Consider the following 15,008-nt stretch of genomic DNA (forward strand, 5'->3'; position numbering starts at 1 on the left):
CTGTTATTGTATCCCAGAAAAGCCATGTTTTTCTAATCTAATCCTGTAGGTACAGACCTATTGTGGGTGGGACCTTGTGGTTACGTTGTTTCTTTGGAGATGTGGTCCACCCATTCAAGGTGGATCTTAATCCCCTTACTGGAGTTCCTTAAGAGAGGAACATTTTGAAGAAGACACAGGCATTTGGTGATGCAGAAAGAAAAAGCCCCAGGAGACACCAGAAGGACCCACAGGAGATGACAGAGCCATTTGAAGCAAGAAGCTGGAAGAGAAGGACAGCAGACATTATTATGTACCTTCTCATGTGATAGAGAAACCATGGACATGATCAGCCTTTCTTGAGTGAAGATTTCCTCTGTTGGTGCCTCAGTTTGGACATTTTCACAGCCTTATAATTATAACTTGTAACTTAATAAATCCCCTTTATAAAAGCCATTCCATTTTGGTATATTACATTCTGGCAGCTTTAGCAAACTGAAACAGATTTTGGTACCAGAAGAGTGGGGTGTTGTGAGATGCAACTACAAAAAATGCTGAAATGGCTTTATAAATAGATAAGGGGAAGGTTCTGGAAAAATTGTGATATGCTTGATAGAAAAGGCCTGAATTGCTTTAAATAGACTGTTGGTAGAAATGTGGACTCTAAAGGTACCTCTGATGAGGCCTTAGACAGAGATGATGGATGTGTCATTGCAAACGATAAGAAGGGTGACCTCTGTTTTAAAATGTCAGAGAATTTAGCAAAATTGAGTCCAGGTGTTGGATGGAAGATATAATTTGAAAGTGACAAGCTAGGATACTTAGTTGAAGAGATTTTTAAACTAAATGGAAAAATGCAGCCTGGCCTCCCCTTGCAGCTTATAGTAAAATGTGACAGGGAAGAGATCAACTGAAAACTGAACTCTTGGGTACATACAGTGATAGTTGGGTGAATTCTGAGCTTTTATAAAATAAGTCCCCAGAGAATAGTGCTCTGTGTGAGGATTTAACCAAATATGGAACTAGTCAGCCATTTCAGCACAGGCCAGGACTGGAAATGGAGTTATCCAGAAAGGATTTTTGGAAAATCCTATTGTCTGATGGTTGTATCCCTATGCATTGCATGGAAAACCGACAGGAGTGTTGCAGGATCTGTATAAATGCAACCACTGCCAGTCTGGACTAAAACAGACAGATTGAAGGAAAAATTACTTCAGAGGTAGAGCCATGGAAGCTAAAGTCTGGGGCCAGAAAATATCAGGCCAGGAGAGCAAATCCACCTATGCATGTGAAGAGGGTGAGTTTGCCCTGGAAACAGAGGGCAGATAGAAAATTGTGGCTGCCTCAAAGAGGGTGGAACATATTCTCCAGGGAAAGCTTGGCCAACACCTCACTGTTCTGACGGGGTTGAGTGTGTGCCCTAGAGATGGCAGAGTCCAGGTGCCAACCATATACTTGAGGAGGGTGGAGGCAAGAACAAGTTGGTCTTCCCAGTGCTCCCCAATACTGCTTCCCTCATCCCAGCATTTGGCAATGATATGAGCACTGTATAAGCCCTTGGAAAGTATGGGACTGCCTTCTCTCAAGCCCGAGGTTGAAACACCATTCTATAAATCACTCCAAGACTTTGAAGTCTAATGGAGTATGCCCTACAGGTTTTCAGAATTGTTTGAGTCCAGTGTCCCCATTTCCCTTTCATTTTCTCCCTATTACAATGAGAACATTTTTCCTATAACTGCCCTTCCTTTGTATATTGGAAGCACTTAACTTGTTGTGGGTTTCACAGGTCCACAAATAGAGGAGAATTTTGCCTTAGGACAGACAATGCCTGTATCTGATTTTAATGAGACTTTGTACTGTTTTTGACTTGGTATTGTACTTATATTGTTACTGAAATGGTTTAAGGCTTTTGTGATATTGTGATGGAATGAATATATTGTGCATGTGGAAAGAACATGTCTTTTTTGGGGGTCCAGAGGGTGGAATGTACTGGTTTAAAACTGTCATGTAGCCCAGAAGAGCCATGTCCTAATAATCTACTCTGTGGGTGTAGACCTATTGTAGGTGAGTCCTTTTGATTAGGTTGTTTCCATGGAGATGTGGCCCACCCAGTTGTGGGTCAGACATTTTGATTAGATTGTTTCCATGGATATGTGACCCCTACCCATTCAAGGTACATCCTAATTTGCTTGCCAGAGTCCTTTAAGAGAGGGATATTTTGGAGAGTACATAGACATTTGAGGATGCAGAAGGAAAATGCCTTAGGGAATGCCAGAAGGACTCACAGGAGATGAGAGAGCCATTTGAAACCAGAACCCGGAAGAGAAGTGCAGCAGATGTCACCATGTGCCTCCCCATGTGGTAGATACACCCTGAACATGATTGGCCTTTCATGAGTGAAGGTATCTTCTTGTTGGTGCCTTAATTTGCATGTCTTTCACAGCCTTAGGATTATAACTTGTTATTTAATAAATCCCCTTTATAAAAGCCAATCCATTTCTGGTATATTGCATTCTGACAGCTTTAGGAAATGGAAACAGCCTCTTAGGATGAGTTAGGTAGTGTTCTCTCCTCTTCAATTTTTTGGAATAGTTTAGCAGAATTGGTATTAATTCTTTTTGGAGTGATTGGTAGAATTCACCTGTGAAGTTATCTGGTCCCGGGCTTTCTTTGTTGGGAGGTGTTTGGTGACTGATTCAGTCTTCTTGTAATTGGTTTGTTGAGGTCTTCTATTTCTTCTCAAGTCAGTTTATGTTGTTTATGTGTTTCTAGGATTTTGTCCATTTCATCTACATTGTCTGATTTGTTGGCAAACAGTTGTTCACAGTATTCTCTTACAATCTTTTTTATTTGTTCAGGGTCTGTGATAATGTCTCCCCTCTCATATCATATTTGTTTATGTTTTGTCTCTTTCTAAATTTTTTGTAAACCTAGCTAAGGGTTTATCAATTTTATTGATCTGCTTAAAGAACCATCCTTTGGTTTTATTGGTTCTCTCTATTGTTTTTGTTCTCAATTCCATTCAGTTCTGTTCTAATCTTTATTTTCCCTTCTGTTTGCTTTTGGATTAATTTGCTGTTCTTTGTCTAGTTTCAGCAGGTACTCAGTTAGGTCTTTGATTTTAGCTCTTTCTTCCTTTTTAATATAGGCATTCAAAGCTATAAATTTCCCCCTCAGCACTGTCTTTGCTGCATCCCCTAGGTTTTAATATATTACGTTTTCATTTTCACTCATCTCGAGATATTTCCTGATTTCCCTTAAAGTTTCTTCTTTGACCCACTGATTGTTTAAGGGTGTTATTTAACCCCATACTTGTAAATTTTCAAGTTCTTCAGCTGCTATTGATTTCCAGCTTCATTCCATTTTGATTAGAGAAAGTGTTTTGTATCATTTCAATCTTTTAAAATGTATTAAGATTTGTTTTGTGCTCCAGCATATGTTCTATCCTGGAGGGTGTTCTATGAGCACTTGAGAAGAATGTATGTCCTACTGCTTGGGGGTTCAGTAGTCTATATATGTCTGTTATGTCTAGTTTATTTATCATATTTATGTTATAGTGATTTTTAAGCATTGTATAATATATATGCACATAGGTGTTTTATGAAAACATTTTTTATACTTTTAAAATAGGCATATTTACATTCAAACTAGTAGATTAAAACAGAACATAGAACTCTATAGCTGCTTAAAATGCTGAATTGATGTACTTAAGTATGCACACTTTTAGTTTACACAGATTTTTTCTCTTTAGGGAAAGCAACTAATACATGTATGTGAGCTTCCATGAAATCTTTTATCCCACATTAACTGCATAATGACAACTTTCTGTTATTTTTATTTAATGAGAGTAACACACCAGCGTGGATAATGCAAAAGTAGTTTATTCAGAAACGCTACTATAATTAGCATTCGTTTTTGACAACCGGTTTAGCTTCCCAATTTTGTTGTTTTAGAATAATATTCAAATTATTTTTCATCATTGGGTGGCAGGGAGATGACCTTGAAACATTTCATGCACAGACGAACCTCAGGCTACAATTTAGTAATAATAATAGCAAAACCTATCTATGTGGCTTGCTATAATTCGCCTCTCATTTTCATATAGACCTCTTATAGATTTAACCCAACAAAGCTGCAAGGCTAAAGATAAATCCAGTTAAAACATCTTCAGCATCTGGATTCAGTTGTCTTCCAGCCACACTGGGCTGACCCACAGGAAGATTCTGTTTTGTCTTTGTGAGATGATGAAAAGGAAGAAGAAGAAGAGGAAGAGAACCATTTTGTCTCTATGCTCTTATAAAATTTCCAGAAACCCCATAAAGCAGGGACTGTTATTCCCATTTATAGGAGAAATTGATATCTCAAGCATACACTCAACTTGTCCAAGCCACGCATCACTGCGGTGGAGCTGGCATCTGCACCTAGGCAGTCTGACTTTGTAACCTCTGAGGGCTTTTAGTAATCCCCTTGAGTTGTAGTGAGACTTATGTAGAGACACTTTGATAATAAAGCGATTCAAGAAATAACGACTGTCCCACAAAGCCATCTGGTTTCTCTCAGCCCCATCACTGGCCCTCTGTGTCTGGCCAGTAAGGAATGGTTTCTAACCCTGATTCTTCCTCCCAATTTCCTGTCTTTCCATTTAGGGTAGAGGACGTCTGAGCATTTGATCTGCTTAGCATCTCCAGCAATTCAGGCTGTGAACAGACTTCAGCATCACTTTAGTAGCTACTTATTCATAGTTGTGCTAAGCACTGTGAGGTTCATAATTCAGAAAGGTGTCCAGACATCACGGAACTTACAGATAATAAAGATTGCTGTGATAACAAAGTTCTTTTTGGAAGACAGAGTAGGTGGTGGTATTTTCAGGTTCCAATGTAGAACTATTCACCGCATATATAGTTTAGAGCCATGTTTATTTGGATTGATGTTTAAAGTTAGAAATTGACCATCTGTGTTTGTCTTGATAAGTGTGAATTCATCCTGACCAAAAGGTTTTCAAAGCTCAGAAATAGCTTGTATTGCAGCATTATTTTTGGAAAAGAAAAGGATATAGAAAAAAATCTAAAAGAATGCCCAGTAATTGAGGACTCAAGTGAACATTGAAATGCATCCAGGGACATATTATGTAGCCATTAAAATAAAAAGTTAAAGGCCATCTAGGAACAGAAAATGCACACACTTGTACTGGACCTCATATAAAATGAGACAAAGGAGTGAACTTGAATTTGTAGAGTGTCTATACTGTGAACATGCACTGTGCTGCATTAATTGCTTATTTCCTCATTTTATCTTTCTAAAAACATGCTAAGAAGTTGATGTCATTTCAGTACTTATAAATAAAAGAATTGGGACACAGATATTTTAGGAGACTTCACTAAGGTCACAGTCAGTGTTTGAGCAGGGATTGAAATCAAGGTGTTTTATAACCCAAATCTGAGCATTTTCCCAGTTGGTTTACTCTGAGCTATTCCACCTTCTTCCCTAGCATTGGTTTTGGGTCATCAATAATTGTTTGTGCAGTAAAGAGCAGAGTCACTTCCCTTCACTGAAAAATGTATGCAGTTTAAAAATACAAAATGATGAAAATAGTGTGGATTTTTTTTAGATCCTAGAACATGGTTTCAAGGACAATTAATAGCTGACACCATCTATTAATTGAAAGTATAATGATGGCATAAAGTGTTTTAATTTTATCTGTTATTTGAAATATGCATTCATATGTAATTGCCAAAATGAAAGGTGCTGTGTATTAACTAGCATATTCCAAGGAAAACACAATAGCAGATTAACCCTTATTCATACATAGCAAGGAAAAGATTTTTTTCTTTGGGGAAAGACTTTTGTTGCTGTTAATTAATATCTGAAAATTTTGAGCTTGAAACCCTGTCATTAACTATTGTTAGATAAAAAACTTTTAGAAAAACTTTCTTTTCCCACGATAGTCTTTTGCTGCAATTATCACACTTAATACTGAAAATTCTTACGTTTGAAAATTACTTTTCTTTTAATTAATCACGTTTTTTCTTATAAATGTTAAATTTCTATACCATATGTTATCTGTTTTGACATGTTTTATTTTTTATATTTATTGTAAACTTTCACCATCAGAAGTTTAAAAGATATTTAGCTTTTAAAATATAACCACTTTGTCTTGTCAAACTACTTATTTTAGGCTTGAAATGGACATCAAAGTTTTACCCTGAAAATATCAGTAAAGTTTTATGGTACTTTTTTTTTTTTTAACTGTAAATGCCTGGGATGGTGCTAAAGAGAGAAAATAAAGAGTAGGTAGACATAGATTTGTCAACTTTTCCCACTTAAATTCTTATTTCTTTGCATTGAGTTGAAAAAAAAATTCAGTTCTTACTAGCTGAAAAGTACAGTTTGACTAGGTACCTAGGTCTTCATATGTAACCTATGTTTTCTCATTAAAGCGGGAAAAGAAAAAACTATTTCTCTAGCCGCCTGCCCCTTGTAAAGCAGAAAGTACACAGCAGTTGTTTGAAGACTTTTTTTCTCCTTAGTTATCTTTGCCTATGTGTATACATTCCTAAATTGCTCCCATAAAATGCTTCCAGACATAAGGAAATCATTTTTGCATAAGTGGATGAAGATTTTTGTCTTCCGTGAAGAAAAACTTGAAATGTCCTCTTAATCGTTTTCCTTCCTTTCTCTTGCTGCAGTATCCGGCTGCTCTGATGAACCTGGGAGCCATCCTGCACCTCAATGGAAGGCTCCAGAAGGCAGAGGCTAACTACCTGCGGGCACTGCAGCTCAAGCCCGATGATGTCATCACGCAGTCCAATCTCCGCAAATTGTGGAACATCATGGAAAAACAAGGCCTAAAGACTTCTAAGACCTGACACAGGAGGGCCAAACCTGGTCCTGCACTTTTGAAAGCTGGCTTCGTAAACAAACAGAACTTCCTAGCAGTGCTGTGGCAAGACTCGTTCTTGGACTTGGTGCCCAGGGGTGAAGTCTCTGAGGGCACTGCCACTCCAGGAAGAGTCCGCTTTGCTGTTGGTACCACCGTTAACACCAAAAAGGGGAGCATTGGAAACCTCCTGAAGGATGTAATTGTTACCCATAGAACTGTAAACCAGAGCACTTAAAACAGGATTTTTTGGCATTCATTAAAAAAGGGGTAGGGGTGGGGGAAAGGATCTGAGTTATAGACTTTGTTCATTTTTGAAAGTCAATTTCAAAATCGTTCCAAAAACACTGTGAGAGGAAGTCAGAGTGTCCACTCAGCCACAATAAACTACTCAAGTCAGGCGTTAATAGGGACGGACTAAAGTGTCATATGGTTTTAGTGAGCCCTGCCTCGTGTTCCTAAAGCTGCTGTCCTCTCTCTTTAGGGCAGCCTATTCCATCAATTTCTCAACTTGGAATGTTTTTTTTTTTTTTTTTTTTGATATTGCTGTGTCAGGATCTGTCAGAATCTGCACGTTTCCTGACTAGTACACCTAACGTCGTATGGTTTAGATGTCACAGGCTTCCCTTTCCTTTTCACCATCTGAAAAGGATGTGGAGAGTAGGGCGAACCCCACTCCACACTGATGTTGTAAGAGGAGCTGGGAAGGCTTTGTGCTTGTCAGGCAGGTGCGTCAGCGTCTCCACCGTCTTCCCCAAACTGCCTAGCAGAATTCATTGTATTAGTTCTCAGCCTTCTGAACCTTTTAAAATAGCTATTTCTGGTTTACGCATGCTTACATAAGGATTATATCAAAGGAAAGGTGATAAGTATTCTGCTTGCAATAACTATTAATTCTGATAGCAGCTCTCTTACAAAAGGGAGGTGGTTTGTGCTTCCCATCATGTTATTCGTTCAAAAATCCAGTTTACCCAAAGGAGTGTGAAACAGTAGTTGCCGATGCTTTTGCATTTTGGAAAGGCTAGCTATGGAATGCTAATCACTTTCTAATATATACCTAAACATCAAAGCTGATAAGTTTTCAAGGAATAATTTTTATCTTATTCTTACTCTGCTCTTCCCATAAGATGTCAAAAATGACTTATTTAAGCTGCAATAGAGTGTTTTGCCAAGTGCTTTTCTCAGTTGAAACTCTTTTTCGCTGGCAAATTTGGTATTTTATTTCATTACCTGTTACTAATCACTTCAATGATCATTTCATGAGTTAAAGACTATAAGTGAAAGTAGAGAAGAGCATTTAATGAAATTTTTTTGAGCTGCACTCAAACTTTACTACTAAACTTTGCTACTAAAAATTAACTTCATAGAACACCAGTCTATTCTCAAGTTCTTCATAGAGAAAGTAGTTATAACATACCATACCTATTTATTTATTTATTATTCTACCACATCAAAATGACAAGACAAAATTTTGATTTATTAAGCCAATCTTTGCAATTTAACTTTTTTTTCCTTTCTTTTCACATTCAATGTATATATGATCAGCATCCCCATTAAAGGGAAGCTGGACATGCAAACACATCATATTATGTTTTCTTCGTATTTTATATTTTGCTGTGTATCTGGATACAATGGGATAAGAAATTTAGAGTCCCTATGGCATTAATGTTTCTGTGATAAGGGCAAATGTAGTGAGAGAGATTTTTTTTATGGCATTAATAAGAACACCCTCCTAAATATGTATATTATTATATTATTTTGTATACATTTCATTGAAGGGCCAAAATTAAATTATAACTAAATCACTGTGTTTTCAGGACATTTAACATCACCACCAACAAATCTGTGGTCAAACCAACATAGTGGGTTGAAATGTATTTTTCATCTTCTATTGCATTGGCAGTTACAAAATAAAAAAAAGAAGAAGAATTTAATATAAAACTATAGAGATGAATTCAGTGTCGAACATTTTTATTTATTTAAATAGTTATTGACCTATGATGACTTCCTGATCTTAATCGTGTATGTCTTTCTATCATTATTGTTCTTTTCAAACACTTGGTTCTTAACATGTCCACTGATTGCACAGTAGAGGCACTCCATGCTGACAAAACAGTTCCCAAGTAGCATTGATAATTGGGCCTGTGTCACAAAATGCATGGATCTTTAATAACTTAAGGTCCCTGACACTTTTTATACAGGGCTGGGCTAATTAACTGACCAACTTGGGAGTGGGGAGGGAGAGAGGGCTAGGGGGCGTTCAAACATGATCAAAAAATGTCTCCGCTCAGGGATTTATGATTGATTATTGCAGACAGTGCTAAAAATATAGAGCACAAGACAAGTTTACTAAATTAAAGTTTTATTTTTTGAGAAACTGTTATTTGTATAAATTATCAAGATTTGTAGGCTTTCCTTTTGTAGAAATAATTGTTTTATGTGCCAGAGTATTTCAATTTTGTTTTCAGCAATAAAGCATTGATAACAAATATATTGTTTAAGCCATTTTTCTTAAATCTGCTACACAACACTTAAATGCCCTTGAATTTAAAACAAATCTAAAGAAAAAATGTTTGTGACCCAAATACACATACATTTTGATTAATGATGTGTACTTAATAATAACTGTTAATATTACTTAATTACTATTAATTATAATAAGTAATAAGCATTGCAATATCACCAGCTGTACTGTGTTCAGAAGAAATGGCAGGTTTTCTCTGTTTTGATTTTTTTTTATTTTTATTGACATGTACAACATAAAATTTCTGATTTTAACCACCTTCATATGTGCAATTCAGTAACATCAATTACATTCATAATATTGTGCTGCCCTCACCAATCCATTACCAAAATGTTTCCATCACCTCAGACAGAAACCCTGTACCCATTAAGCAATCCTTTACCATGCCCCCTCATCCCCAGCCTCTCGTAAACTGTAATCTATTTTCTGACTTTATGAATTTGCTTATCTAGATATTTAATATAAATGTAATCATACACTATTTCTCCTTTTGTGCCTGGGTTATTTCACTTGACTTGATGTCTTCAAGATTCATCCATGTTTTACCATATATCAGAGCTTCATCCCTTTTCAGGGCTGAATAGTATTCCACTGTAAGGCTAGACCACATTTGTTCATTCATTCTTCTGTTGATGGATACTTGGGTTACTTTCATCTTCTAGATATTATGGATATGCCTTTATGAACATTGGTGGGCAGATATATATTTGAGTCCATGTTTTCAATTCTTTTGGTAATACTAAGAGGTGCAATTGCTGGGCTATAGGGTAATTCTAACTTTCTGAAACTGCCAAACTGTTTCCATAATGGAAAACATTTCTACCGTTTTACATTTCCATCAGCAATGTACAATGGTTCCTGTTTTTCTGCATCCTCACCGGTATTTACTTTTTGCTTTTTTACAAGTCAATTTAGTAGGTTTGTTTTGGTTTTGAACTTATAGAAACAGATTCTAGGAAACAGCCCAGGAAAGACATATTCTTTGCGGTTTCCTGCCTCAGTGTTATTTGGTAAAAATGGCCATATTTAAGAGATCCAGGTTCTCTAGTCTGGTCCTATATGAGAGCCCAATCCTATACTATGAAAAGTGTGGAGGTAGCACAGTTAGGAGTTAGTTGTAGGGGAGCCTGTGTGCTAGACAAGAAGCACATATTGATAGTCTTGGAAAAACTGCTATATTAACATGATTATATAGTACCTGATTATTATATGGCAAAATTTAGCTATGGGAATTCATTTGATGCTAAATATCCTGTGTATGTGTGAGATTATGTTCCAGTTTTACAGATAAGGAAAGAAGGACTCAGAGGTGCGAAGTAACTTACCCAAGGTTGCAAAGTTATGAAGCAGTGAGAATGTCCCTAAGTTGTCCAGCATTCACTAACATCCAGGATGACTTGACAATCCATGTGGACGCTCAGGCACTGAACCAGGAGTCTGCAGATTGGGTTTCCAGACCTGTTGAGCATTTCTCTAATTTCATCTCACACAAATCATTCACCTTGTTTAACGCTCTCATTTACTATAGAAATATCTCATATATCTATAAAAAAGCATCAAAAGAAGTAACAAAAATTTAGATCATGAGAGCCAAAAAAGACTTTAGTCATCACACAACTGAATCTATTTGCTTTCCACCTGAGAAACATAAGTTCAATAAACTTAAGTGACCTGACAAAGATCTCAAAACTAGTTAGTGGCAGTTACGCAATAAGCTATAGAAACATGAGTTACTAAGAGGCCTTGCTTTATGAAATAATTACATAAATGATTCTGATTTCAAATCAAGACATAGCTTGAACTTGAACTGAAGCCCTACTCTAAAGGCAGTGATGGCTGGGATCATGTGTCTTTCTTACTTGTGTTGTTTTTCTAGCCTAGCATATTACTGAGTAGAAGGCCATAAAATATGCCATAGATGAAAACTACATTTACCATTTTCTCAAAAAAGCTTTGATAATATTTTTTGATGATAACTTTCTAAAAAAGTTGAGATTTGGAAATTCAGTTACTGTTTTCATTTGATATTTTCAGCTCCCTGATGACAGTTTTCATATAATACTACTGGTTTGGGTTGCTAAAGCTTCCAGAATGCAATATAGCAGAAATGGAATGGCTTTTAAAAAGGGAATTTATTAAGTTATGAGTTTACAGTTCTAAGGCCATAAAAATATCTAAACTAAGGCATCCAGAAAAACATACCTTGAATCAAGAAAGGCCAATGTCTGTCACATGGGAAGGCACATGTCTGGTGCCTACCGATCCTTTTCCTGGTTCCATTGCCTCCAGTTTCTGATGCCAGTGGTTTCCTCTCAAAACATTGGTGGGCCTTCACTTAGCTCCTCTGAGACAGAACTCTGGGTTCTGGCTTGCTTATCATCTCATGGAAAGGCACATGGTGACGTTTGCTGAGCTCTGCATCTCCAAACATCTCTGTGTCTGCATCTGAGGTTTCTCCAAAATGTTTCCCCTTTTAAAGGACTCCAGTAAATTAATAAAGATCCACTTGGAATGGGCAGAGTCACATCTCCTTCTAACCAAATGGTTGCACCCACAATTGGGTATGTCACATCTCCATGGAGACAATCCAATCAAAGTTTCCACTCTAAGCAATAGGTCTTCCCCCACAAGATTGGATTAGGAAAGAAAATGTGGCTTTTCTGGGGCACATAATTTCAAACCACTACAACACATTTTCACTGAAATTAAGGAACCATCTAATTCTCAGTTGAGGAAGAAATCACTCAATTTGTTCCTCAATAAAGTAAAAATATTACAAAGAAATTGAAGGTTCTCTCTCTCAGTCAGATATTCCTCCCCTGTAGTGTAAAAGATATTTATTAACAGAAAATAAGAATTGTTGATGGAGAAGAGGGGAGAGTATAGGTGTGTGGAATATGGAAAGAAGTGATTGGCTTTTATTTTAATGTGGGCCCTTTTTCTAGTATCACTGAGCACATAATAGCCTTATGACTCACCCCTCAATTAGCATTTTAATTCTACAGACATCAATTTATTACATAGGGCCAATTAATAATCTTGATAGGTTTTCAGCTATCTTTATTTTTTTTGTTTTGTTTTAAATATCTTGCCATGCTTAATGTCTATGGACATTTTATGCTTACTTTGCAATAGACTATGCTTTAAATGTGCCTTTGCTTAAAATTTATTACACTGACAGCCTGGGAATCTTCACTGGGATTATGCTGTTTCAAAATATAATTAAAAAAATCTCTGTCCAATACCACCAAATATTTTTATATTTCTTCATAAAAATCCATGAAGTTATAATAATTTTGCATGGAGGCTATGGATGAGAATATCACTGTTAGGTTTCATTTTATTCCATCGAGTCTAATTCTCTCCATTACCCTGATGGTGTTTATAAATTGTTGCTATATCAGCAAATCCCTTTCTATAAAAGGAACCAAGGTGTTTTACTGGTTAATTTGTTATCATTTCTATTTATAGAACCAATTTTTGTTTTAACTTGTATTTGTTCCATAATTTTGCTCTTTCAGTGATGCTGAACATCCTGCTATATTTCAAGTGACCACAAAGTGATATTCTTATAATCCAGAATCAGAATATCAGAGAACAAGAGAGAACATAAGGTTTGATCTCTGTGCTTTACAAATGAAGAAGCTGTGCTTTGGGACAGTTATATGACATAGTTATACATTGGCAGTGGGTTTGCTGTGTATGTAAAATGTACTAGCTGCAGGTGAGCACCATGCAGACCCCAACACGAATCAGCCAGAGCTTGTGACTGCATCTCACTGAAGTGAAAGGTAGACCCAAAGCTTGTCAAGAAAGATTTGATTCTGGATTATTTGTGAATTGCTTACATGAAAGAAATTACTACCTGAACCTACTATCTGACTAAATTCAGTATGGGTCCGTGGTTTATATGAAATCTTCATTTTGGGGTACATTTATGAATCCCACTGAGCCAAACACCTCTGGTTCAAGTAAAAGTTGTACACAATAGCATTAGGATAGACTAAACCATTTTTGTAGATCATCCTTGTCATCTGATGACACTGTTTGGTTATTTCTTCTGGCCTGGCCAGAAGAATGATCTCAAGTTCAACTTCAATGATCTCAAGTTCACTTATCTATTGCCAGTAGGTACAATATGTAAGATTCCTTTAAAAGATAACTGATTAGTATGTGATCTTTCATAAGAAATGAGTTGGCTTTTCTTTTATTGTTTATTTCCCTGATGCTGTTCTATGTGAAATGAAAGACTGTCAGAACACACTAGCTATAGGGAAGCTCTTTATAGGCTAGAGGATAATCATAAAATATGAACCGCAGGTTGTCTTCCTACTGCAGTGTAACAATAGAAATATATTTGCTACAAGTCTTTATGATTATTAGCTAATGTATTGGATTCTCTTTCACCAACCTTGTCCACTCCTCTTTGTTACACACACACACACACACACACACACACAATGCAGTTATGAAGTCCACAACTGAACATAAGCCTAAACATAAACTTTGATACATTTCATCCTCTTGAAGCAGAAATCATTAGGAGGAATGTGGCATAATTTGAAATCCTTGGAAATACAGGAAATAGAGGAAGGCTAAAACTTTTGTTCTTAAATGACTGATTTAAATCCAGACAAGCAAGTCAAAAGATGAGAGCAGACATTTCCTAGGATATTGTTATAAACACCTTGGCACATCTCTTTTCACACTCTGCTTTGCCTGTCACAATCAAGCTGCCACTGTGCTTCAGTGAGTCAATCCTTCATATAGGATGCTCTGCTGTCCTTATTCTGGAAAAGAAATATCACTTAGAATAGATATGACAAATGTAGATTTGCTGTTCACCATTTACAGAATAATAGAATTTACCAAAATGACCTTTAAGTAGCTTAGTTTTAAAGGAACTTAATCTTGGAGACCTTAGCTGGTGATCAACCAAAACTAATTCTCTAAAACAGGAAGCACCACACCCCTTACTCCTGAGCACTGATGAGAATGAAGTGACCACTGGAATGCCAGAATTGAATCATCTTTCGTTTTGACTTAAGCTTCCCAGAAGACACTTTATCCCACAACATGGCCACTCCATTCAACTGGACCCTTGGACTATCAGGGCAGAATTTGTTGTTTCCATAGATGTAAATCAATACTCACAGGGTTTTAATGATTTTTTAATTTCATTCCCCAGGAGATTTGTTCCTGTTACATATTTTTTTTTTTGCATGCAGAGCATTTCATAGTTTTCAAAAGGCTTCATATCATTTATTTATAGTTCTTCAAAACAACTTAGTAGACAGGAGAAACTTCATTATCCTTCAAGTTCAAATTCCAGATGAGTCTTCAAAAGCTAAGAATGGCCATTATGACTTGTCCATGATCGCATTCGATTAAAAAAAAACAAAACAGATATTCCGTCTCCTCATCTATGGCTTCCATCTGAACCCAAGGCTGGTTTTAATGGGGATTCTTGCTTCTCCTCTCTTTCTCTTAGTCTTTGAGGACCAGATTCAATTCAGAAGTCTTTCCATCTGAAAGACTTTCATTCAAGATCAGAGATGGATTCCAACAACATCCTTAAGTGGTGAGTGGAACAGGGAATGAACAGAGAGTAGGCAGAGAAGCTCACTC

The 15,008-nt window shown here is 36.6% G+C and overlaps 1 protein-coding gene across 2 annotated transcripts in view; it reads left to right on the plus strand.

Annotated features, from left to right (window-relative positions):
* Positions 1 to 9,344, plus strand: part of TMTC2 (transmembrane O-mannosyltransferase targeting cadherins 2) — a 478,556-nt gene extending 469,212 nt beyond the window's left edge. For both annotated transcript variants that reach the window (XM_077111531.1, XM_077111532.1), the window contains one exon: positions 6,666 to 9,344. In XM_077111531.1, coding sequence (XP_076967646.1) covers positions 6,666 to 6,845 — 180 coding nt within the window. In that variant the 3' untranslated portion in view covers positions 6,846 to 9,344. The remainder of the gene's footprint in view (positions 1 to 6,665) is intronic.
* The last annotated feature ends 5,664 nt before the right edge of the window (positions 9,345 to 15,008 follow it).

The sequence above is a fragment of the Tamandua tetradactyla genome, chromosome 7 (genome assembly GCF_023851605.1).
Source record: "Tamandua tetradactyla isolate mTamTet1 chromosome 7, mTamTet1.pri, whole genome shotgun sequence".
NCBI lineage: Eukaryota > Metazoa > Chordata > Mammalia > Pilosa > Myrmecophagidae > Tamandua > Tamandua tetradactyla.